The 23,040-nt window shown below is 45.7% G+C and overlaps 1 protein-coding gene across 18 annotated transcripts in view; it reads right to left on the bottom strand.

The window, feature by feature from the left end:
- Positions 1 to 23,040, bottom strand: part of LOC129009980 (voltage-dependent L-type calcium channel subunit alpha-1C) — a 716,779-nt gene that overhangs the window by 215,644 nt on the left and 478,095 nt on the right. For all 18 annotated transcript variants that reach the window (XM_063672311.1, XM_063672312.1, XM_063672327.1 and 15 more), the window contains exon 5: positions 19,930 to 20,069. In XM_063672311.1, the coding sequence (XP_063528381.1) occupies positions 19,930 to 20,069 (140 nt within the window). The remainder of the gene's footprint in view (positions 1 to 19,929; positions 20,070 to 23,040) is intronic.

Here is a 23,040-nt window from a genome sequence, read left to right as displayed (position 1 = left end):
TGACAATGCCAGCCCAGACCTGCAGGGAAGGGTCTGGGGACAGAAGAACCTGACCTCACCTTGTTCCCACCTGCTGAGCTCTTGCTCGGCTCCCCGTTGACTGAATCCAACTACAAACTGGAGATGAGGCAGCCTGTTGATAGAGGCCATCTGGCCAACTCCCCAGCCAGACAGCAGAGTGGGGAAGGGTAGAGAGCAGATGTGGTAATGCAATTGGAGGATGGCTGGCAGACAAGACAGAGTGGCTTTCTATGTGCCACCATCACCATTCCATTAAGCCAGGAGGAGGTATTCCATCTGGAGGGCTTCTAAGTTTTGTGAGCCAACAAGTTCCCTCCCAGGGATAGTGATCAGATAAATATCCTCTTACTATAACTCACTAGCCAACTCTGGGTCCTCATCTTCCAAAGTCATACCTGACTGTTTCTAAAAATGAGTGCTCCTTTCAGCATTTGTGGTGGTGACAATCACCATTGTCATCATCAGGTTGTGACTACTAGCCCACACTTACTTCTGATCTCCATGAATCATGTTGCACCGGCTAGAAGCTGGAGACGTGATGAATCTCACAGATCATGTTTTCTGCCTTCATTTGGCTGATGAAGTACTTTTAATGGTCTCACAGGCTTAATGGCTTTCAAAAGAAAATAGGTCTAGAACTAGGAAGGCAGACAGTTCTCCCTTGGGGAAAGGAGTAAGTTTATCACGCTGAGCTTCAAAAGTGACTAATGCATTTTCTTACTGGGAAAAGAAGCTTCCTATAAAGGGGGAAAGAACTATTGCCTGGATAGCTCTCCTACAGCCTCAAGTTTTATGATTTTTGCATGTTCTCATTAGAGTGTCCTTATTCATTAGAGATTTTCATTTATTTTTAATTTAGCCTTTCCATATTAATAAATTCTGCATCCCACACATGGTAGGAGGAACACTAAAGAAGGTTTCTTGTCCTAGTAAAGGGATGGTGGATAACTGGTTCCCCAATAAATTCAAACTTTAGGAGTAATTAAAATATCAGCCTTCAAGTTGAATTAATTTTTTATATTACCATTGTGGATTGAAAAGAGAAGTTCAGAGAAAAAGATATAAAAGAAACCCTGTGTTAGAAGAAAACTGTATATGGTGAAAGGCAGACAAGATGATCTAAAGCAAACAACAACAATAATAGCATTAACTATCATTTCCCGAGGACTCAGCACCTGCTGGGTAGCACATAAGTGCTTTACATACATTGTTTCATTTAATTCCCTGACCATCTTAATACAGATAAAAGAAATGAGGCTTAGGTAAGAACAGATAAATTGTCCCAGATTACACACTTGGTAAATGGCAGAGTTGGAGTTAGAAGCCAAGCCAACTTGAAGCTACCACTTCTATTCCTTAGCCATTATCCAGGCAAAATGACAACTACACTGCACACATGTGCCACTTCCTGGCCCTGCACCATGGCAGATGTTGCTCCTTCCCTCTGGTCCAGATGGGGCCTCACAATCCTTCTCAACAGTGCATCTCTCATGACAACTCTAATCCACTGGAAGTGATTGCATCACGATGGCCGTCCCTCTGTGCTGCCTCCCTATTGGTGGCAAACTGTAGTTTTCTGCTCCAGGCAGAGTAAGGAGCAGATCTCTTTCGGCATCTGCCAATGATGTAGCTACCTGGGCCTGTACTTTTGCTTCTTCTTACATCTTTTTTTCAGAAAAAACTGTGAAATATACATACAAAAGATGCAAGAAAGGGGGATGTTACAATGTATGATTTATCACAAAACAAACAGCCAGGCAGCTATTACTCAGACCAAGAAATAAAACCCCACCAGCTCTACAGCAGCCCCACTCACGCCTCCTACACCAAGATAACCACTATATTATGCTTCCATAACAAGTTAATATGTAATTCACCACATTAATTTAAAAATAAGGATTCTGTCAGATGTAGGAAAAAAAATTTCATAAATGTGAGCATCCATTTATTCCCTAATATTCTGTACTCTTTTCTGCATTCCCAGTTCTTTTCAGTTTCTGTGTTTGATTATCGGTATTTTTCCCTTTCCTCTCTCTAGTTCAATAACTGTTTTCAGCTGTGCCAAGTCTTTTAAATCCATTCACTGCATTTTTCATTTCGGTGATTGTATTCTTCATTTCTAAAATTTACATTTCGTTCTTTTCCATATCTGGTTCTTTGGAAAATTACCAGTCCTGTCTTTGATATCTCTGAATGTGGTAAATACAGTTATTTTCAAGTCTATATCTGATAATTCCAATATCTCGATTCCCTGTGGGTCTATTTCTATGGTTTATAGTTTCTCCCCATTTTCACTCAGGTTACTTTGTCTCCTTGTGTATCTAGTTATTTGGTATCATGAATGAAACCTTCTTTTCTTTTCTTTTTTTTTTTGAGATGGAGTCTCGCTCTGTTGCCCAGGCTGGAGTGCAGTGGCGTGATCTCAGCTCACTGCAAGCTCTGCCTCCCAGGTTCGCGCCATTCTCCTGCCTCAGCCTCCCGAGTAGCTGGGACTACAGGCGCCTGCCACTGCGCCTGGCTAATTTTTTGTATTTTTAGTAGAGACGGGGTTTCACTGTGTTAGCCAGGATGGTCTCGATCTCTTGACCTCGTGATCCGCCCGCCTCGGCCTCCAAAAGTGCTGGGATTACAAGCGTGAGCCACCGCACCCAGCCAAAACCTTATTTTCACACAATTGGTTTTCAAAATAATTTGAAAATGTTGATGATGTTATCTTTCTCCACAGAGGATTCACATTTGTTTCTATCAGGCATCTTTTCCAAGTTCCAGAAAGAAGATTTAGAATATTTTGTCCAGCATTTCTAATTGTCCTCAGCAGGACAGTTGATCTGAATCATCTCAACTGCCATTTCTGAAAGCAAAAGTGGCCTGCATTTCTTTTTTTCTTTTTTTTTTTTTGAGATGGAGTTTCGTTGTTGTTGCCCAGGCTGGAGTGCAAAGGCGTGATCGCAGCTCACTGCTACCTGCGCCTCCCAGATTCAAGTGATTCTTCTGCCTCAGCCTCCCGAGTAACTGGGATTACGGCGTGTGCCACCATGTCCGGCTAAGTTTTTGTATTTTTAGCAGAGACGGGGTTTCGCCATGTTGGCCAGGCTGGTCTCAAACTCCTGGCCTCAAGTGATCTGCTGCCTGCCTCGGCCTCCCAAAGTGCTGGGATTACAGGCGTGAGCCACTGCGCCTGGCCTGGCCTGTATTTCTTATGGGAGAAACTACCCACGGAATCCAACTGTAGCTTTTCCTGCCACACTCACTCCCACAACCAGACAACTGGGTTTTGAATACAAGGATATATTCTAGAGAATTGGAAAATCTTTGCCAAATTCTCTTAGTGCCAAACCCTTGACAGAGCCTCTTGGAGTGAAGTTTCTGAGGACTGGCTGTTTGCTGAGCAACATACTTGATAATAAGGCCAAACAGGAGCAAAAGGTGACTTGGTTGCACTCACTGCAAATCCTCACTCCTTCCTTTAGAAATATAACAAGGGTATACTTTTGGGGAAAACTTCAAAATATCTCTATGGTTTTGGTGGTAAATGAGATGTACTCATTATAGAGTTATCTAGCTGAATGAATTACTAAACTAGTCTTAATTACGCCTCTCTAATGATTTTTTTTTCTGGCAAATACATTATACCTAGGCAACAGCTTTCTCTTCCCTGGATGTTCTTGAGATGGAGTGTAACAACGAACCAAATTTGTTAATTGCTGCTAACTTATGGGAACTCTACACCATAAGCTAATCTTTCTATGTAACGCAAACAAAATGCTCTTAGGGTCACATACTTACTTATTTTCTAATTCTGGCTCAAATCACTATTGCATCAATAGGGACTTCGGCACTAACCAAATTTTCTATAGTGGGAAAAATTTCTAAACATCATGCTTAGATTTTCTTTTTAAATATATTTTTGGAGGGATTTAGTGGGGGAAAACGCCAGGCTATTTCCTCTTCTGCTATCAATAACTGTGTGACCTTGACAAGTCTTGTCACCTTTTGGGTCTAGGTTTCAATATCTTTAAAAGGTGGACATTGGATGAGAAAGCGCAATCTGGCTCTAAAATTTTCTAAGTTGTTATTTTCCAAATAAAGCGAGATCCTAGTACCTGTCCTTCTTCCAATTACTATCGTGCCTTATACACAATAAGTCCTCAGTAAATGTGTGACATATAAGGGAATATATAACATATAACATTATATTATATAATATACTATAATTAAGAACAGTTTCCTGAGGGCAGCACAAAGAGCTACAGTTCAAGCACACCACTGCAGCCCCGTGGAATTGAAAAGGCAGAAATCAGGTCGGAATGTGGGAAGCTGAAGTGGCTGTGGTGGGACATCCAGAAGAGACAGCGAGGTAGATACGGGGCCCTAGAAGTTTGTGTAGGGGTTGCCTTTGTGTCTGTGGCTTAGGGCTGGGTTTTACAGGTACAAGGTGAAACCAGTGAGGCATATCAGATAGCAGCTGCTTTAGGGTTGAGAGCAGAAAAGAGACGGTATAGGTTAATCAGTGCTGGGGAAAAAGCAGTGTCAGGAGATTGGACTTACGGCCCTGAAATTGTGGAGAGACCTAGTTAACATCTCATTACCACCCTCGACAGATGACTTTGACACTGTGAGGGCACCTCCTGGGAGTAAGGCCCTTCCTCTACAGTAAGACTCACTCTAGATCCATCCTGGCAAAGCTAAAATCATTGCCCTGACAACATCAGGAGGGGAAAATTAAATTTGGAGGTCAAGGGGTTTGGGCTTTCAATGTGTCAGCACCAACAAGCATAAAACTAAGCCTACACACGTTCATGGTAAACTGTCTGCTGACGAACCAATACTTTTAGGAATATGAAAAGATCCAGAGTCACAACAACATATTATCCATGATTCCAATATTCAGTAAAAAGAAATCACTAGACATATAAAGAAATATAAAATGTGATAGTCAAGGAAAAAAGCAGTCAATAGGAAACAAAAAATGAGATTGTTCAGATGTTGGACTTGGCAGACAACGATTTGAAAACAGCTATATATATGTGGGTGTGTAGAGAGAGATATATATATAGAGAAAGTGCTACATATGTATCCATATATAGATACATATATTTAAAGGATGGAAGAGAAACTGATTAAAGGAAATAAATGAGTATATCATCTTAAAGGGAGAAATACAGAGAATTCCACAAATAAATGGGAACTATAAAAAGGAACAAAATGGAAATTCCATAATTGAAAAGTAACTGAAATGAAAAATTACGAATAGGCTTAATGAAGATGGAGACATTAGAGGAAACGTGAGTCAACTGAAAGAATAATCAACAGAAATGAACTGAACTGTGGAACACAGAGAATAAAAGACTGAAGAAAACTGAACAAAGCCCTGGGAACCAATGAGATACTATAACATGGCCAAACACCATGTATAATAGGAGTCCCAGCAAGAGAAGAGTGAGAATGGAGTAGAAAAAAATATTTGAAGAAATGATGGCCCAAAAAGTCCCGAACTTGAAAACTTCTCATTTATGAGTGTATCTGAGAAGCTCAGAAAACTCCAAGCAGAACAAATGTAATGAATATAATAATGACGCACATCATTGTCAAACTGCTGAAAACTGAGAGAGAAAATTTTAAAAGCAGTCAGCAAAGAAAGAAACATTATGTGCAGGGAAATAATAATAATAATATCAGGCCAGGCATGGTGGCTCACACCTGTAATCCCAGCACTTTGGGAGGCCGAGGCAGGTGGATCACGAGGTCAGGAGTTCACGACCAGCCTGGCCAAGATGGTGAAACCCCATCTCTACTAAAAATACAAAAATTAGCTGGGTGTGGTGGCAGGTGCCTGTAATCCCAGCTACTCGGGAGGCTGAGGCAGAGAATTGCTTGAACCCAGGAGGCGGAGGTGACAGTGAGCCAAGATTGTGCCACTGCACTCCAGTCTGGGTGACAGAGTGAGACTCCATCTCAGAAAGAAAAAAAAAAAATCAATGACTTCTCATCAGAGACAGTAGAAACCAGGAGAAAATGGAACATTTTTAAAGTTCTGAAAGAAAAAAAAAACCTGTCAATCAAGAACTCTATACCAGCAAAAATATTCGTCAAAAGAGGATGGCAAAAGACATGTTCAGATAAACAAAAGCTTAGCTAATTCTCAAGCAGCAGACCTATAGTATAGAAATGCCATTGAGTTGCTTCAAGATAAGGGGAAATGATACCAGAAGGGAACTTGGATCTACAGAATGTGTAGTAGAAGCATCAGAAAGAGTAAATAAGTAGGTAAATATAAAATACCATATTGTATTTTTTCCCATAATTTACTTAAAAGACAGTTGACTAAAGTAAAAATAAAAACACTGTTGAGTGGAACTTACAATAAATGTGTAAATAGAAGTCATATAGCAATCACACAGGACAAGGGGTTGGGTAAGTGAAATTCTATGATTTTAAGGTTATTACACTTAAGTGTACACTTAAAATATGGGAATTTTATTGAATATAAATTATGCTTCAATAAAGTTATTTTTAAAATGATGTATAAGTCAGGTGCAGCAGCTCACACCTGTAATCCCAGCATTTTGGGAGGCCGAGGAGAGCAGATAACCTGAGGTCAGGAATTCAAGATCAGCCTGGCCAACATGGTGAAACCCTGTCTTTCCAAAAAATACAAAAATTAGCCAGGCATGGTGGCACACGCCTATAATCCCAGCTACTTGGGAGATGAGGCATGAGAATCATTTGAACCCGGGAGGGGGTGGTTGCAGTGAGCCAAGATCTTGACAATGCAGCCTGGGAGACAGATCCAGACTCGGTCTCAAAAAAAAAAAAAAAAAAAAAAGTCAAGTATGGAAGGTCCCCTTCTCTGATCAGTCCAACTTGGAGCCTGAGGTAGACAGACAGGGAGTTGGACCCACAGAGTACTAGTAGTATTTGCTGAATGCTTCCTGTGTGTTTCACACAATTCTATTGCTTTAAAAGTATTTACTTATTTAATCCTCACAAAAACTCCATGAAGCAGGTGTAATTTTAGCCCCCATTTTATAGATCAGGAAATCGAGGCACACAGCTAATAAACGGTGGCTCTGGGAATTTGAACCTAGGTAGTGGGATTCCACCATCTGAGTCTTTAACTGCTAAGTGTCACGAATCAGCACAAGAGAATCAACCAATAATAACAGACACATGGGGCTCACGTTCTGCGTATTGATCACTTCACAGGATGCTGGCCTCACTGGATCTTCATTTCATTTCCCCCTCATTTTTCTTTCCAACATTTAGAAAGCCTGGGTCACTTATAAGCCTAAGTGGCCTTTATTATTGCCATTATTTTTAATCAGTCATCACCTTGTCTGTGATTTCATGTTTGGGGGTCTCCAGACACAAAAAGGAATCCATTATGGAGCTTCCTGAGTTTAAGAAGCCCACTTGTCTCTTGTGATGATTATACCACCTGCCACGGTTCTGGGCTCATGATGAGTGCTTAATAAATACCTGCTCTTATTTTAGGACCTATTCGCCCACCTCTGGACTGTGTGATTGCTTACTATATTGGGAGGTGAAAGAGTGGCATTTGCCCAGGGTCATACTCTGTCGTGACACCTCAGGTCTAGAATTAGTGGTTAAAAAAGAAATTCTTAGGTCACTGCTCTTCTCTGTCAACAAAGCACAGGATGATAATACTCAGAGGAATTTGAGGTATTCAAGCTTTTTTTTTTATTTCTGGAAAATGCAATTTAATTAATATAGTTTACATCTACCTGCTTTCACTAAATCTCAAGAGATTCAGGAAAGCTCTTGTTGACAATAGAAGGTAAGTCTAACAATTTCTGGGGAAAATACATGATCAAGGCATTATTTCCGGGAAAATTAAGTGAATAAATATATTATTTTTTAAAAAAGTATTTCTGTTTTGCACAAGTGTTTATTAGTAGGACTATATAGTCTAGTAAAAACAGCTTGAAGAAGGCATTATACTTTTTTTGGATGTCTCCTCAATGCAGTTGATGGTGCTCACAGTCCCAAGGCTTTTTCTGAGTTCAGCGCTTTTCCATTATCCTCCAACAGTAGTACATTTTAAGAATACTCAAAATTATCCCAGCTTAGAACTTGAAGCAACACTGAAAACTCACCTGATGACACGCTGTTCCAACCACCCATGTCTTCAGATGGAAGACGTCTACAACTTGTGCCAGATTATTCTCCTCTTTTCTGCCCTGACAAACAGCTTGACACCTCCTATGACATGAGTGCATTTCCTATTTCAATCCTTTGCCAGTATCAACACAATGCGGCATAGATGAAGAAACAGACTGGTGGCTCGTGTCGCATGGCTCGATGCCTGGCAGATAGTAGTCTCTGAATAAATGCTCTTGATCGATGGCATGTCTGAGTGAAGACAGACCTTCCTATCATCATCAACATCATCTGCTGCTGCCACAGACCACAGTGTTTTGTGAGCTTTTTGTGAGAGGCACAGAACCATTTCCCCTGGCTAATGTTTGTGTATATATATATATATATATATATATATATATATATATATATATATACACACACCAACATGTTTTTCCCCTCCCGATGTGATTCTGTATATCCTTGGGGTCACACACCACACAGTCTACTGGGGTACCTACAAAAGAAATGGCAACAACCTTGGTGGCTCTGAAATGTTCCCAAGCCAAATATTAAAAAAACAAAAAAACTAACTAATATGCAAGGGGGTGCTCAAGAAGTCAGCTGACTGAAAATTACGCATGATTCAGAGGGCAACTGCCATGGTGAAAGGTGAGCAGGGCAGGCATTTAAAGGCTAAAACTCTAGGGTGAATACAGTTGTACCCTCCCATTTTACACATGAGGAAGCTGAGGGTCAGAGGTTAAATGACAAGGTCACACAGCTGGCCAGACTTAGATCCCTGGTCTCCTCACTGGCAGGCCGGAGTGCCTCCCACCCCATCACAACTCCTGAGGTGACAACAATACTATTTGCCATCAGGCCCTGCCACCCAAGGGGCTCACAACTCTTGAAACATAAATAAGGCAACAGGCAAACTATGAACCACTCTCAATCTCTAGAGCCAGGCAGGGCGCCCTACAGCCCAGAAGCAATGTGATTCCACTCAGCTCAGGAAGCTGTGTTCTCTTCCAAACAACAGAAATCAAGTCCTGGGGGGAGTTATCCCGACTGGAAAACAGTCTGAACTAGATAGCCTGGATTTACCTATCTCTAAATTAGGGATAACGTCCCTGTGTTCCTAGACCACTGGGCCGATTCATCAGCTAATCAAGCTCTTTGAGTCTGAAGGCCTTGAACGGATGCTGAATATTGCTTGTAGTTGGAGGTAACCCTAACATTTATCACTGCCTCCTACATTTTGTTCTCAAATCAAAAAGAGACCAGTTCGTGACTGGAGGAATGTGTGTGTGCCTTAGCACACATGTGACGTTCCTGTGTGACTGCAGGCATTCTTTGCCATAAGGACTTTTTACCCTGCTGTATCTAGAACACTAAATAATAGAGATGTTCCCAGTTCAGCCACATACTGTTGTTGATACTCAGTAACCTCTCAGTGAAACTCCACTACAGCAGAGGCGGGAACCTGTGAGTGTGCTTACTGTGTCAATCAGCTCACTTTGCCGCATGGGGGGCCTCTTGCCTTCCTATCTCGTGCGGTGGCTCCTCCCAACCCACAGGGTCCCTCTCCAAGAGGTCTCGGATGCTGGGAGCTCGCAGGGCTGCACAGGTGGAATCTCCTCCTTATCCACGGCATCCCCATCACTCACTCTTTGTAGATTGAGACACCGAGGCAAAGCACCTGGCAGGGCAACAGAGAAGTCGCAGCAGGGTCGGGACTCTGAGTGGCCCTTGAGCTGCTGGCCCAGATGTCTTTCAGGGTCACCTGGGAGGAGGCCGGGAAGAGAGTTGCTTAACTGGGGAGGCAGCAGTAGAGGGGAAAGACTGTCCACACTGGGAGATCAGGAGACACCAGGGGAGAGGGTTGGCCTGGCAGGTGCTAAGGGGCGGGGCCGGGTGTGGGACCCACCCCGTTCTAAATTCTGTTTCTGAGAGGCAAGCCTCCTGCAGTGTGAAGGGCCCCCGGCCCTGCCCCCTGCTGTCTCTGGCTGCCCTCCAGGGTGCTCTGCCCCGTCTGCAGAGCACAACCCCAGGCTGCCTGGGTGGGAAGGCGGGGAGCCGGTCCCGGGGCCTTCCTCCCTCTTGGGGAGGCTGGGAGACCTGGGGGCGCCAAAGATCAGCAGCCCAGAGGGTTCCCTCACCATCGCCATCAGAGTCCCCTTGCAGACTGTGCAGGAAGCAAGGGTCCTGCCCACCTGCCACCAGGTCACTCTTAAGGACCTTAAGGAAGCCATGTGGCCCTCTGGCCTCAGCGCTCCTCTCTGTAGAATAGAAGCTCGGTTGTACTAGCCTAGTCCCCTCCCACCCAGACATTCGGATTCAGGAACAGTGCCATGAGACGCATACAGGGGACAAAGTTTGAGTACTTCATGTGGCAGTGAAAGAAGTGGGAGGGAAAGGGCTTAGAAGATGTTGTAGGGACCGTCTCCGATGGGCGGGCAGGGGGACCAGGCAGCCTCCAGCGCTGTGTGAAGGATGAGAGATGGCCTCGGGGGTGTCCCCCTGCACATGCCCCTGTCCTCATAAGTAGCTTTGTAAGTGTCCCCTCATGTTGTTTAAGGGTATGTGGCCTGTAAGACCCCTATAAGACAACGGGGATAAAAAGCAAGAGGAAGCAAAATAGAAAGTGAGGGGAGAATGAGGGCCAGGTCCAAGGACAGGAGAGGCGGTGAGAACAGGGGTGGAGAGGCTGAAGGTCTGCAAGCAGTGAGGGTACAGCCTGGTGCGGTGGGGATCAGCATGTGGGAGAGGGAAGGGGATGCAGAGGCCAGCCGGTTCAGGCCCTTCAAGCCCCAGATGCAGGACAAAGTCCAGAGGGAGGGCAGACCTGCCCAAGGTCTCCAGCCTTGTTCAGGTGAATGCAGGTCTGGAGGCTGGGTCCTCTGCCTGCCCAGGCTTGTGCTCAGCTGCACCAGCAGCATCCTGTGGGCACTTCAGTGCTAAATCACATCAACCAGAATTAAAGTGAAGTCTGGGAACATGAGGACACAGGCAGTAGAAAAAGCAAGGGTGGGGAGTGAAGCACTGTGGTTTGAGCCTCTTCCCTGACTCTGGGATCTTCTCTGGGACTCCAAGATATGTCAGTTTCAGGGGCTGAGTTACATGATTTTGCATATCTGCTCTAGAAAGATGTTCTCTTATCAGTCCAGACTGGGAGGTGTCCTTAACTGCAAGCGAGGTTCAGGAGCTGTTTGCAGGGACCATGCCTGCTGCCTAGCCTCCTCTCTTGCACAGTGAGGCACCACCAGGGCCAGAAAACACTTTCCTGGGAGCCACGATGGGATTGCAAATCTGCTGTGGCTCAATTTACCAACAGCACATTTCAGACAGGACAGCATGAGTGCCTTTAAACCATCAAAGTGTGAAAACACTCAGAAAAGCTGCTTTTAGTAGCTCTAATGTGCCTCCAGTGGGTCTGATTAACTGGCACCGCTTGCTAATCAGTGTGGCCAGTTTCACGGTGACTAATCCCCAGGAGGGGAGAACCCATCCTGGGAGGAAAACTACATCTCAGGATGAGTGTGGTTCACTTGGGCACTTGGCACTCAGGTGAGTTTTCAACTTCTGCAGCAGGAATTTTTAAGTCAATATTCATCTTATCAGTAACTATTTTTTAAAAAAGAGTGTTTGGTGTCAAGCAGCATAGGATCTTCTGGCAGGGCGCTTGGGACAGAGCACGATGGCCCAGACCTGGCCTCTGGGATGGAGGTCATGCAGGGCGGGAGAGAGCAGTGGCAGCTTTGGTATGGCTCTGACCCCAGCTCTGCCACCAGCCCGGGTGGGTTCGTGAACCTCCCTGGAATTCAAGATTCATGGTCAGTTCTGACCTTTTTTTGTAGATTTCCAAGACACTTAGCTGTCTCTGCAGTGCGGTTTTTTGAACGTTTCGTATGGACAGTGAATAGCAGTGCTGTTTAGAAAACTGCCTCTTGGCATGCCATCCAAGACCCAGCTCAGTCTGCTCACTGCAGACTTTTGTCTCCTGGTTCTCACTACCCATACTTTCTTTTCGGTAATGGGTTTGGGCACCCCACACCTACGTGCTGGCCGAGACTGGCCCACACTGGTGACCTAAACAAACGAGGTTTTCACCCTCAGACGTCCTTCCATCCTCATCCCTGCCTGTTCCACATAAACCTCAGGGCTTATCCCCGACATGTCCTCCTTCATAAAACTTTTCAGACTGCCACAGTCCCTGGTAAACTCTCCCCTTGAGTCCATTTCATCATCTACACTATGCAAGTCAAATAATCACACACACGCCTCTCTGGTGATTTTTGGTCTCAAATTGCTATTTAACTCTTGAATATTCCTTATCTTTTAAAGTATATTTGTTGTCTCTTGAGAATGATCTTGTCCTCTATTTCTAGTCTACATATGTAATATAATGTAACAGCTACCACTTAACTGAGCACTTACTATATAAGCAGGACACCATTAAAGTGCTTTGCATGCATTAACTCATTTAGTCTTTCCAACAGCATGTGTAATATGTTCAATTACAATTCCTATTTTACATAGGAGGAAACTAAGGCACAGAGAGGCTTAGTAACTTCCCTAAGGCCACAGGGTCAGTAAGTGGCAGAAGCCAGCAGTCTGATTCAAGAGCTCATGTTCAAAACCAGCATGTCTTAAGGCTTTCCTTGCCTTCTATATGGTATCCACTCCACAGATACTTGTCTACTAACTGGTGCTGATTTGCTTTCAGGAAACAGTCTTCACCTGAGCAAGGAAAAATTGAAACTTCTGACCTCTATCCACACATGGTCCTCAGTGCTCCTTCTCACCTCTCAGGATGAAAGCAAACTTCTGTTTAATAGCAAGCTGTTTTCTATTCTGTGTGCTTCCAGATATAACATTTTACTGACAAAAGGGACATCTTGAAAGATCAAATCTTGTAAAGACTCACATACTAGGAAAAATGTATCCCATGAAAAGTCTTTAAAGCATTCCATTAGGACTAAATCAAAATCACATTAACCAGGATTAAAGGGAAGTCTGGGAAGATGAGGACACAGGCAGTGGAAAAAGCAAAGGATGAAGAGTGAAGCAGTGTGGGCTTGAGCCTCTGCTCTGATTCGGGGATATTCTCTGAACTCCAAAATATGTCAGTTTCAGGGGCTGAGTTACATGATTTTGACTATCTGCTCTAGAAAGATGTTCTCTTATCAAATCTGGACTGGGAGGTCCAGATTTAAAACTGGATGGTCCTTATGAAAACTGGACAGGTGTTCCGTTTTGACTGATGGGAGTGCACTATCTACCTCTGTTCCTGCACCTAGCTTTGTGCTTGGCTTACAGAGAGTGCTCAATAAACATTCATGATGAGTGAAGGGTGTCTTCCAAGGCTAGTGCTGGTCTTACACAGAGGCGATTTTTCAGTTCCCTTCATCATCAGATCAAGTCTAGGTTGCTCTGAGTTTTCGTCAAAGACCCTACGCATCTTTCTCATCTCCATCTGACTTCTCCCTTTATCACGTCCCTCCTGAAAGTTCTTCTCCAGAAGGCATATGAGATGAAACGGAAAGCAGGAAACGACCCCTTGCTTACTGCTTCACAAGCAAATGTACTCCTCGCATATACGTTGCAAATATTTAACCACAACTCTCCCTATTTATTGTTCACCTCACTGTATAACGTTGATTCCTCCATATGGCTTAGTCTTTGGTGTAATACGCATGCTCCACAGCATGGCTGCTGTGGGAAAGTGGATGCTCACAGCAGAGAGAACTGATTCTGTTACTGTAGAAGAGTCGCTATGAAGCCAAATGGCCAAATCTTTCAACTACACAGAACTCCATTGGAAGAGCCAATCTGATTTTCACCTCCGCAGTGTAATCAAGCCATTAGCCTTGCAGCCTCACAGTGTGCATCTCCAGGGCCACAGCCACTCTCCTTCCTTTGTGTGATTTCCTGGAATGCCTCTCCTCACTCATCCTTCAAGTTCCATCCCAAATGCTACCTTCTCCAAGAAGGCGCTCCTGATTCTCTATCCACACTCCCCAAAGTATGGCGTCTCCAATGCATGGCTTGTCACAGAACTCATCACATTGCACATCTTACCCAAATTTTCCTTTTTGACATCTCCAATTTTTATTCTATATAATCATTTTTATGAATATTTTTTCTTCTACTACACTTCAAGCTCTCTAGACCACACTTAACATCCGACTCACTTCTGTATCTGCTATAATGGCTAGCAAAATCTTACATAAAGTAAGTACTCAGTCGATTTTGTTGAACAAATTGATGAATGACTCATGGACTTGTACTCTCGCAATCATCTATTTCCATAACCTGTGATCATAAGATTTCAATGACATTTAGTGCATATAGGTACATTTAAAAAATGCAACTTTTAGGCTGGGCGCGGTGGCTCACACCTGTAATCCCAGCACTTTGGTAGGCCAAGGCGGGCGGATCATGAGGTCAGGAGATCGAGACCATCCTGGCTAACATGGTGAAACCCCGTCTCTACTAAAAATACAAAAAATTAGCTGGGTGTGGTGGCAGGCACCTGTAGTCCCAGCTACTCGGGAGGCCGAGGCAGGAGAATGGCGTGAACCCAGGAGGCGGAGCTTACAGTGAGCCGAGATCATGCTACTGCACTCCAGCCTGGGTGACAGAGCAAGACTCCACCTCAAAAAAAAAAAAAAAAAAAAAGAAGAAAAGAAAAAAATGCAACTTTTGGGGCCTCTAACACTATTGGTCTAGAATTGCAGATGTCAAAAACAGCCCAATGAACCTATTTGTTGTAAGAAAAACCCTACATATCTATATATCACCTATGTACATTTCTTCATATCACCCAATTGTCATGAAGATGAAATGAGACAGAAGAAGTAAAGACCCTTAGGAAAGGCCAGCTAAGGCACATGTCCAGGAAGCTGGCAGCACTCACACCATTTTAGTAGGCTGAGTGGCTCCTAGGGCCCGCGATGTGAAGCCATGCCAGCCGCCATGGGCGTCTGTGTAACCATGTTTGTTCATTCTACAGATATTTATCACCTTTATTGTCGGTGCTGAGGACAGAGCTGTGAACACAACTAACCAAAAATTGTTGGCCTCACGTAGGTTACATTCTCATGAGGTAAGGGGTGATAAGCAAATGAACACGTACACATATAGAATGGCAGATGGTGAGAGGTGATGTGGGGAAATGGAGCAGGGAAGGGTGGATGAATGGGGAGTGAGGGGATGGCATCAGTGGGGGCCGAGGAGGTGTGCAGGCCTATATGAGAGCTGAGCCGAGGGCATTCAGACAGAAGGAGCAAGTGCCGGCCACCACCCCACAGTGGGGTGAGCTTGGAATGTTGGAGGACTATCAAGGGGATCTCTGTGGAGGGCTGGTGAGGAGGGAGAGGAGGGAGAGGAGGGGAGGGTGGAGGAGGGAGAGGAGGGGAGGGTGAAGGAGGTGAGCTCAGGGAGGAAGGAGGCATGAGATCGCAGGGCCTATGGGACTTTGGCGCTCACTCTGGGCTAGTCAGGGAAGCCTTGGAGGGTCCTGAGCAGGGCAGGAACATGATCTGACTTGGCTGTTCAGAGGGCCGTTTGAATGCTGTGTTAGGTCCGGGCCATGATAGGGATTGAGGCAGAGACCCCTGCAGGAGGCTGTCGCCATCATCCAGGCCAGAGGCGAGGGCGGCCAGCACTGAGCTGAGTGTGCAGGCGGTAAGAGACAAATTCTTGATATGTTTGGAAGGTAAAGCTCATAGGATTTTCTGATGGATGGTATGCAAAGAGTGAGAAAAAGAAATAAGTCCAGTAAGGCCTGAGAAGCTAGAAGGATGAGGCTAGCATTTACCGAGCTGAGAAAGACTTTGGGAAGACTGGGAGTTCTGCCACGGGTCTTGCTGTGCAAGATACTTATTAGCTATTCAGACAGGAGAGGAATGGAATCGGCAGGTAGGGATACAAGTCTGAGGTTTGGAAAAAAGGTCTGGGCTGGTGACACACAGCTGGTGGTTACTGAAAGATACATAGATTATATTTAACACCATAGATTATATTTATCACACCAGGAGGCTGGACGTGAAAACTAGGGAGTGAGTGCAGACAGAGGAGATCTCAGGATCTACCCCTGGAGCTTGCCAGTGTTAAGAGGGTGAGAAGATGAGACAGAAGTCAGCAAAGGATTCCAAGAAGAAGAAACAAGTGAATGAAGGGCAGAGCTAAGAAAGAGCAGTGTTCCAAGGGCCAAGGGCAACGGTGGCTCAAAGACAAGGAGCGATCAGCTGTATCCAAAGCTGCCAACAGATCATGTAACATGGCCCTGGAGGACAGAGCACTGGGTGCGGTAACGGTGATCACTGATGGTCTGGACAGGAGATGTATTGGTGCGGCAGTGGGGAAGAAAGCCCCATCAGAGTGGATTCAAGAGAGAATGGGAGGACAAGAATCACAGACAACAGGTAGAGGCAACTCTTGAAGAGTTTTGCTGAAATACAGAAAGAGATAACCTATGGCTATGAGAAGTAGAAGACAGAGGCATTTGTCTAGGTTAGTAGTCTGGGGAGATATTGCTGACATCTTTGTAGATGACACCAACCACACTGGTACAGTGCACTGATCTACCATGCTCTGCATGGTTCCCTGTTTCAAAAGCTGCACAGACACTATTCCAGCAAGAAAGAGCAGCAGGCTGGATGAGCTGAGGAAGAGTCACCACTTTACTGGTGACCCAAAGGAAACCAGACACAGTTGTTGCTCCTACGCATAAGCATAGAGCTACCTACAAGGCACCCACAACAGCAAAACCATCTCAGTGTCATCATCTCTAATGGCGAAAATATTCTCCTGGACTGCACGGCAGTAACATGAGGGCCTTGTATTTGAGGCCTTCATCCTCTTGAGAGAATTCCTAGGAGTGTTACTGCTTCCTGACAACTACAAGACACGTCTCAGGGCTCCATCCTCAGGAAGTTTCCTCTATAGTGGAAACCAAGTGACCCGATCTAATCTAATTCTTCCTTTTAATGTACTGTAGCATGAGTGGCTCTCAACCATATTCATCTCTAATTAAGAATCTCTGTGCTAGAGCAATTACTGTAGCTACTGCTGTTGATAACAATCATCTCCTCAGTCTCTTTGTGGGAGGCTGCTATGTGTTCTCAATCATTCACCCATGCTTCTCTGCAGGTATAGCACACTTCTTGGCCCCATTATCTTGAGGGTGGCCATGTGACTTGCTTTGGCCAGTGGAATGCGAACAGCTAAGACAGAAGCCACATTTAAGCATCAGCCTTAAGTTGCTGATGCAGTTTGGCTCTAAGCCCCATTTTGTGAGCATCTGCCCTCAGCCATGACAACCACAAGGCCTATCATCGAAGGTGAGGGCTCCTTTGACCTGGGCTTCGGAATTGGATGGCATGCAGAATGTGGTCAAGCCCAGAGTCCAGCTGAGTGCAGAAGAGCTGCAGCTGACCACCATCCTCAGGTGCTACGAGCCAGGTGTAAATGTTGCTGGTTGTAAGCCATGGAGAGTTTGAGATTGTTTATTTCCACCGCAAAAGCTGACTGTTATACTCTTTTATTAGACTGTCAAATTTCTCTAGTGAAAGGACCATGCTTGTTCTTTATGATACGTCCTAATACCCCTAATAAAAATTGCAGGCCCCTAATAAGTACATAGATAACAGGTCAGGGGTCATTGTGTCCATTTCGCTTGGTTGCTTGACATTTGGAATTAACTCCTAGTTGCTATCACTGACACACTGGCGGTACCATTACAAGCTCCTTAAAGTCATGTTCAAAGTCACTGTCATCCTCCTTTCCTACTTCCTGATTTTGGCTATTGAGTTATGGCTGATTGACAAGGAAAACCCAAATAATTTAGGCTTCAAAAAGAAGTGGGTCCTGCCTATGACATATGCAGTTTCTATTCCTAAGTACCCCCAGACAGTTAAGGCCGAGTAGAGAAAGTCTGCTTTAATTGTGCTCGTGTGCTCAGCTCCGTGTGCCTTTTGAGCCTAAGACAGGCCACAAGCTTTGCCCAGGGAGTCCTACTGCAAAGAAAACAAACTCTTGCTTTTGCTTATTCAGTAAGTTCCCTTTGCTTATGTTGTGTGGGAATCAGAGGCAATAGAAGGCACAGTTCTGGGTTTCAAGGGGCTTATAGTGTAGTTTAAGAGACAGGATATATGTGTGAAAATCCAAGACAATTGGCTGGGCGCAGTGGCTCACGCCTGTAATCTCAGCACTTTGGGAGGCCAAGGCAGGCAGATCATGAGGTCAGGAGATCGAAACCATCCTAGCTAACACGGCAAAACACCGTCTCTACTAAAAATACAAAAAAAAAAAAAAAACACACACAAAAAAACAAAAATTAGCCGAGGGTGGTGGCAAGCACCTGTAGTCCCAGGTACTCGGGAGGCTGAGGCAGGAGAATCGCTTGAACCTGGGAGGCGGAGGCTGCAGTGAGCTGAGATTGTGCCACTGCACCCCAGCCTGGGGACAGAGTGTGACTCCGTCTCAAAAAAAAAAAAAAAGAAAAAAGAAAAAAGAAAAAAGAAAAAAAATCCAAGACAATCAAGAGATATATACCACTTAATTATTTAAAAGAGGCAGTGCTGTATGGCAGGAAAGAGAGCTGGTCTAGAAATCAGGAGACCTGATTCTAGTCTTGGCTCTATTGCTAGTTAATTAAAGTCACAGGAAGAGCTTTTCACTGTTCCATGTATGAACAAAAAGTAAACTGGTTAATATGAAGTCCCTCACATTTCCACGGTTTCATAACTCCAAATGGTACCACCCAGCAGCACTCCGGTAACCAAATGCTCAGTACATGGCATGGGTAGGAGAGGCTGTGCATTCGGAGGTCCTCTGTCTTCCTGTCCCTCACCCCACCTCCAGACTCATCTGGTCCTAGCCTAGTCTGAGGGGTCTCCTATGTCTTGAGTCATGGGCCAAATCTACTAGAGCTGAACTGAAAGCAAAATTTAAGCAAATGAGTCCAGAATTGTTCTCAGATACCACAAACTGAAGAGGGAAGAGAAGGAGGAATTCTAAAGTGGACTGAGCTCCCAGGAGCACCTTGGGCTGGGGTTTGCTTGCGCCTTCCCAGGGGGCCTGAAGCCCCTGTGTTCAGTACCTGGGGTGCATCCATAATGGGCCAGGCTTCTGGAGGAGTGGCAGAAGAGGTGTTGTCCATGGGACTGACATCTGGATAGGCAATACCCCTCCAAACCCTTCCCCTGATTCAGAGAGCGGAATACCCTCCTCTCTTTGGGAAAAATCAGTTCTCACAATGACAGGCGTGGTGTCCCCAGTAGGGCTCCTGAGGCCTGGCTGCCCCATTTCACAGGAAGGGAGGAGAGGGCTGGGAGAAAGGTCAAAACAGAACTTTTAGAACATCCACTGATGCTTTCCTGATTGTTCTTTGGAAAAATACAGAAAGTAGAGATAATCTCATTGGCTAAAGTGCTCTGGAGCCTCGGGGATTAGCCACCTGGCTCTTCTGCTGCAAAATGTATTTAAATCCCCATCCCAGGGCCTCCAGGGTGGCTCAGATGGCCATGGGATTACTTCCTTTATGTAGCATTCATGTGGCTGAGTGACTGCTGTGAACTTTCTCCAGGAGTTTCCAGGAGCTGGGACCACAGTGTGTTTTAAGGCACTTACACCAGAGTTGGGCTCTTCAGATCAAAGGAACTCATTTTAAAACAAAAACAAAAACCCCTCCATTTATATGGAATCAGGTCCCTTTGCAGAGTGTTCTTGGCAATTCAGCAAAGGACAGCAGAAGGTGGTGAGGAGATAACACTGTACACAAGAACAGGCTTCACTTACTTGGGACTCCGGACACAAGCCGCAGGGGGCGCAGCACGCGGAAGGCCCTCAGTGCCTTCACATCAAATCCGGCCCCTTTCCCTCCGAGAGCGTTCGCCCCGTCTGCTTTGGTTGCTTGTTCTAAAATTGCACTAAAAAGCCTAGAAGAGAGGAAAAAGAGAAGGACTGTCAGGACTGGGTTTTCTTTTGCCCAGCTGGGGCTCTGACCTCTGGATGCAGCCTGGAAAAGCAGATTGCGCACGCGTCTCCAGCCCAGGGGCGGGCGCTGTGGGTGTTCATGGAGTCTGTGGGTGGTTGTAAGCTGACATCCCCCTCAGTGTGGGTGATGACCATGCCCAGGGTGCCACCATGGACCAGGGAAGCCTGAGCGAGCTGAGGGGCAGGCCCTCTGCCGTCATAAAGGCATGAGCTGGACAAGTGCTGGACAAACGTGGGAAGCAGGTGAAGTCTGTCGTCAGTCCTTATCTCCTTGAGGAGCCCTCCGGCTTCTCCATGGTATCCTAGTGCCCCTCCCAGGGGTGCCAGCAACCACGTGCTCTGTTTCCCCACCTCCTTCCTTCTAGAGACCCCCCTGTCTTTGACTTGTTCCTGGCCCATGGAAATCTCCTTTGTGCTGGCCTTGGTGGCTGCTCAGGAGGTGCGTGCTGCACAAATGAATGAATGGTTGAGTGGTTAAACAAGAAGGTCTCAAGTGGGGTAAAACCACATGTGCATGTAACCGAGACGCAGGGCCTTTAGCCCGGCCACTTTAGGTCTGAGCTGGCATATTCACTCCTCCAACAAACAAGAACACCTGCGGTGTGCCGGGCACTGTTCTAGACACTGGGGCTATAGCAAAATGGACAAAGCCCTTCCCCTCATGGAACTTACATTCTAGCAGGGAGACAGACAATAAACTGAGCAATCAGTAAACAGACACTGCAGCTTAGAGTGATGAGTGCTGAGGAGGAGGAGCGGGGAGGGCCTCTGCAGAGACAGGGTGAGGGCCGCCTTCCTTCCCACCTGAGAGGTCTGCACAAAGAACTCCCTGCAGGTGACACTTGAGCAGAGACCTATGGGAAGTGAGGGTGGGACCCACTTTGCTATATGGAGACTGTTCCAGGCAGAGGAAGCAGGCAAGCCAGGGGCCTAAGGGAGGGGCAGGGTGTGCGTTAGAGGAACAACAGCGACCAGTGTGGCTGGAGCACGGCAGGGAAAGGGGAGAACTGTGGGAGAGGAAGTTGGAGAGGAAATAGGGAACCCCACTGGGTGCTGGTATCCTCTCTGAGACAGAAGCCATTGGGGGACTTTGAGCAGGAGAGTGACATGATCTAACTACAGGTCTAAAAGAATCATTCTGCTGTTGTGGGAGACTCCCCTGTCAGGGGCGAGGCCAGAGACCAGCTGCTGCAGTCACCCAGGCACGAGACACTGGTGGCTCAGAACAAGTGGTGGTGTTGGAGGTAGTGAGAAAAAGTTAGATATCAGATTTACCTTAAGATAAAGCTGGTGGGACTGGCTGATGGACTAGATGTCAGGTGTGAGAAAGAGAGGGGAATCAGAGAAGATTCCAACAGTTTGGGCGTGAGCAACAGGAATGATGAGATATGAAGTTTGAGTTGTTGCTTGGACATCGATTGCATGTCTTGAGTTGGTTCTACTGTGTCTGGAGGTCAGTGGGGAGGTCCAAGCTGGAGACAAAAGCGCAGCAGTTGTATAGTTCATGTTTAAAGTCAAATCGTATGTGACTACCTAGGAGGCCAGTGCAGAAGGTGAGGATGCAAAAGCACCCAACCCTGCAGTGCTCCCACATTGAGGGGTCAAGAAAGGAGAAAGCAACAAGACAGACTGATGAGGGATGGCTTGCAGAGCAGGGACATGGAGAGAACAGCGCCCCACAAAGAGAGTGGTCAGTGAACAGGCAGTGGTGTCACATGCCGCAGAGACATGGCTGGACACCGACCGCTGGGTTTAGCAACACCAAGACCATCCAAACCTTGAAGGCATCCGTGTTGGTGGAGTGATGTGGACAAACGCCTAGCAGACATAGGTTCAAGAGAACAAGGGAGGAGTGGGAGGCCGTGAGGATAGACAGCCCTAGCCAACAGAAATATGATGCAAGCCACAAGCGTGGGCTGCATGTGTAATTTACCTTTGCTAGGAGCCATATTAAAAAATAAAAACAGGTGAAATTAACAGTGATCATCGATTTTATTTCACCCAACGTAGCCAAAATATTATCATCTCAACATGTAATAAATATAAAAAATCATTCATGAGACATTTGTCCTTCTTTGTTTTGTACTAAATGTTTGAAATATGGTGTATATTTTATACTTATAATTATTATTATTGCAATGCAGATTAGCCACATTTCAAGTGCTGAATGGCCACGTGTGGCTACCATATAGACAAGTCTTCTGAGAAATTTTGCTCTAAATGAGCAGAGAAAAAAAGGGGGTTACTAGAAGTGGGAGTGGAGTCAAGAGGATTTTGTTTCTGAATGGGACATATGACAGCAGTTTTCTATGTGATGGGAACCATCTAACAGAGGCAGAAAATGTGATGACATAGAAGTGAGAGGGAACCGTTGCTGGAAGGACGGAGCTCCTTCACTGGCAAGAAGGGGATGGGTGCACACGAAGGGTGTCACCTGTGCAGGGGCAGGGCCGTGTGTCGTGGTTCAGTGAGAAGGCGCATCGTCAACACAGACACGTGGTTTTGGGAATACATGAAAGTTCCTTCTGATTGCGTCTTTCTCAGGGAACTGGGGAACAAGCCCATCAGCTGAAAATGTGAAAAGGGAAGGGGATGGGAAGTGTGACGAGAGAGGCACGGGTGCTGAAAGAATTATCTCAGAAAGCAGAAGGGTGAATGGAGTGCAGACAAAGCAGGAGGGCCCTCAGGTGTCACTGAGGGCCTCCTCGAGGTCGGAGGTCATGAGTGTAAAGTGAGACTCTGCTCAACTTTGCAGATTTCTTGACCCTTTCCAGGTACCAAGCAGATCTCTGGTTGGACTTGATTAGGGTTGGTGTTTTTCCAGGTGTGCAAGATAGACAGAAGAGTAAGAATGCTGAGCATAAATGCAAGTGAGTGAGGGCAGCAGTGGCACACGGCATCTGAGCTGGCTGG

Source organism: Pongo pygmaeus, chromosome 10 (assembly GCF_028885625.2).
Source record: "Pongo pygmaeus isolate AG05252 chromosome 10, NHGRI_mPonPyg2-v2.0_pri, whole genome shotgun sequence".
Taxonomy (NCBI): domain Eukaryota; kingdom Metazoa; phylum Chordata; class Mammalia; order Primates; family Hominidae; genus Pongo; species Pongo pygmaeus.
This window is presented reverse-complemented; position numbering and strand designations above follow the sequence as displayed.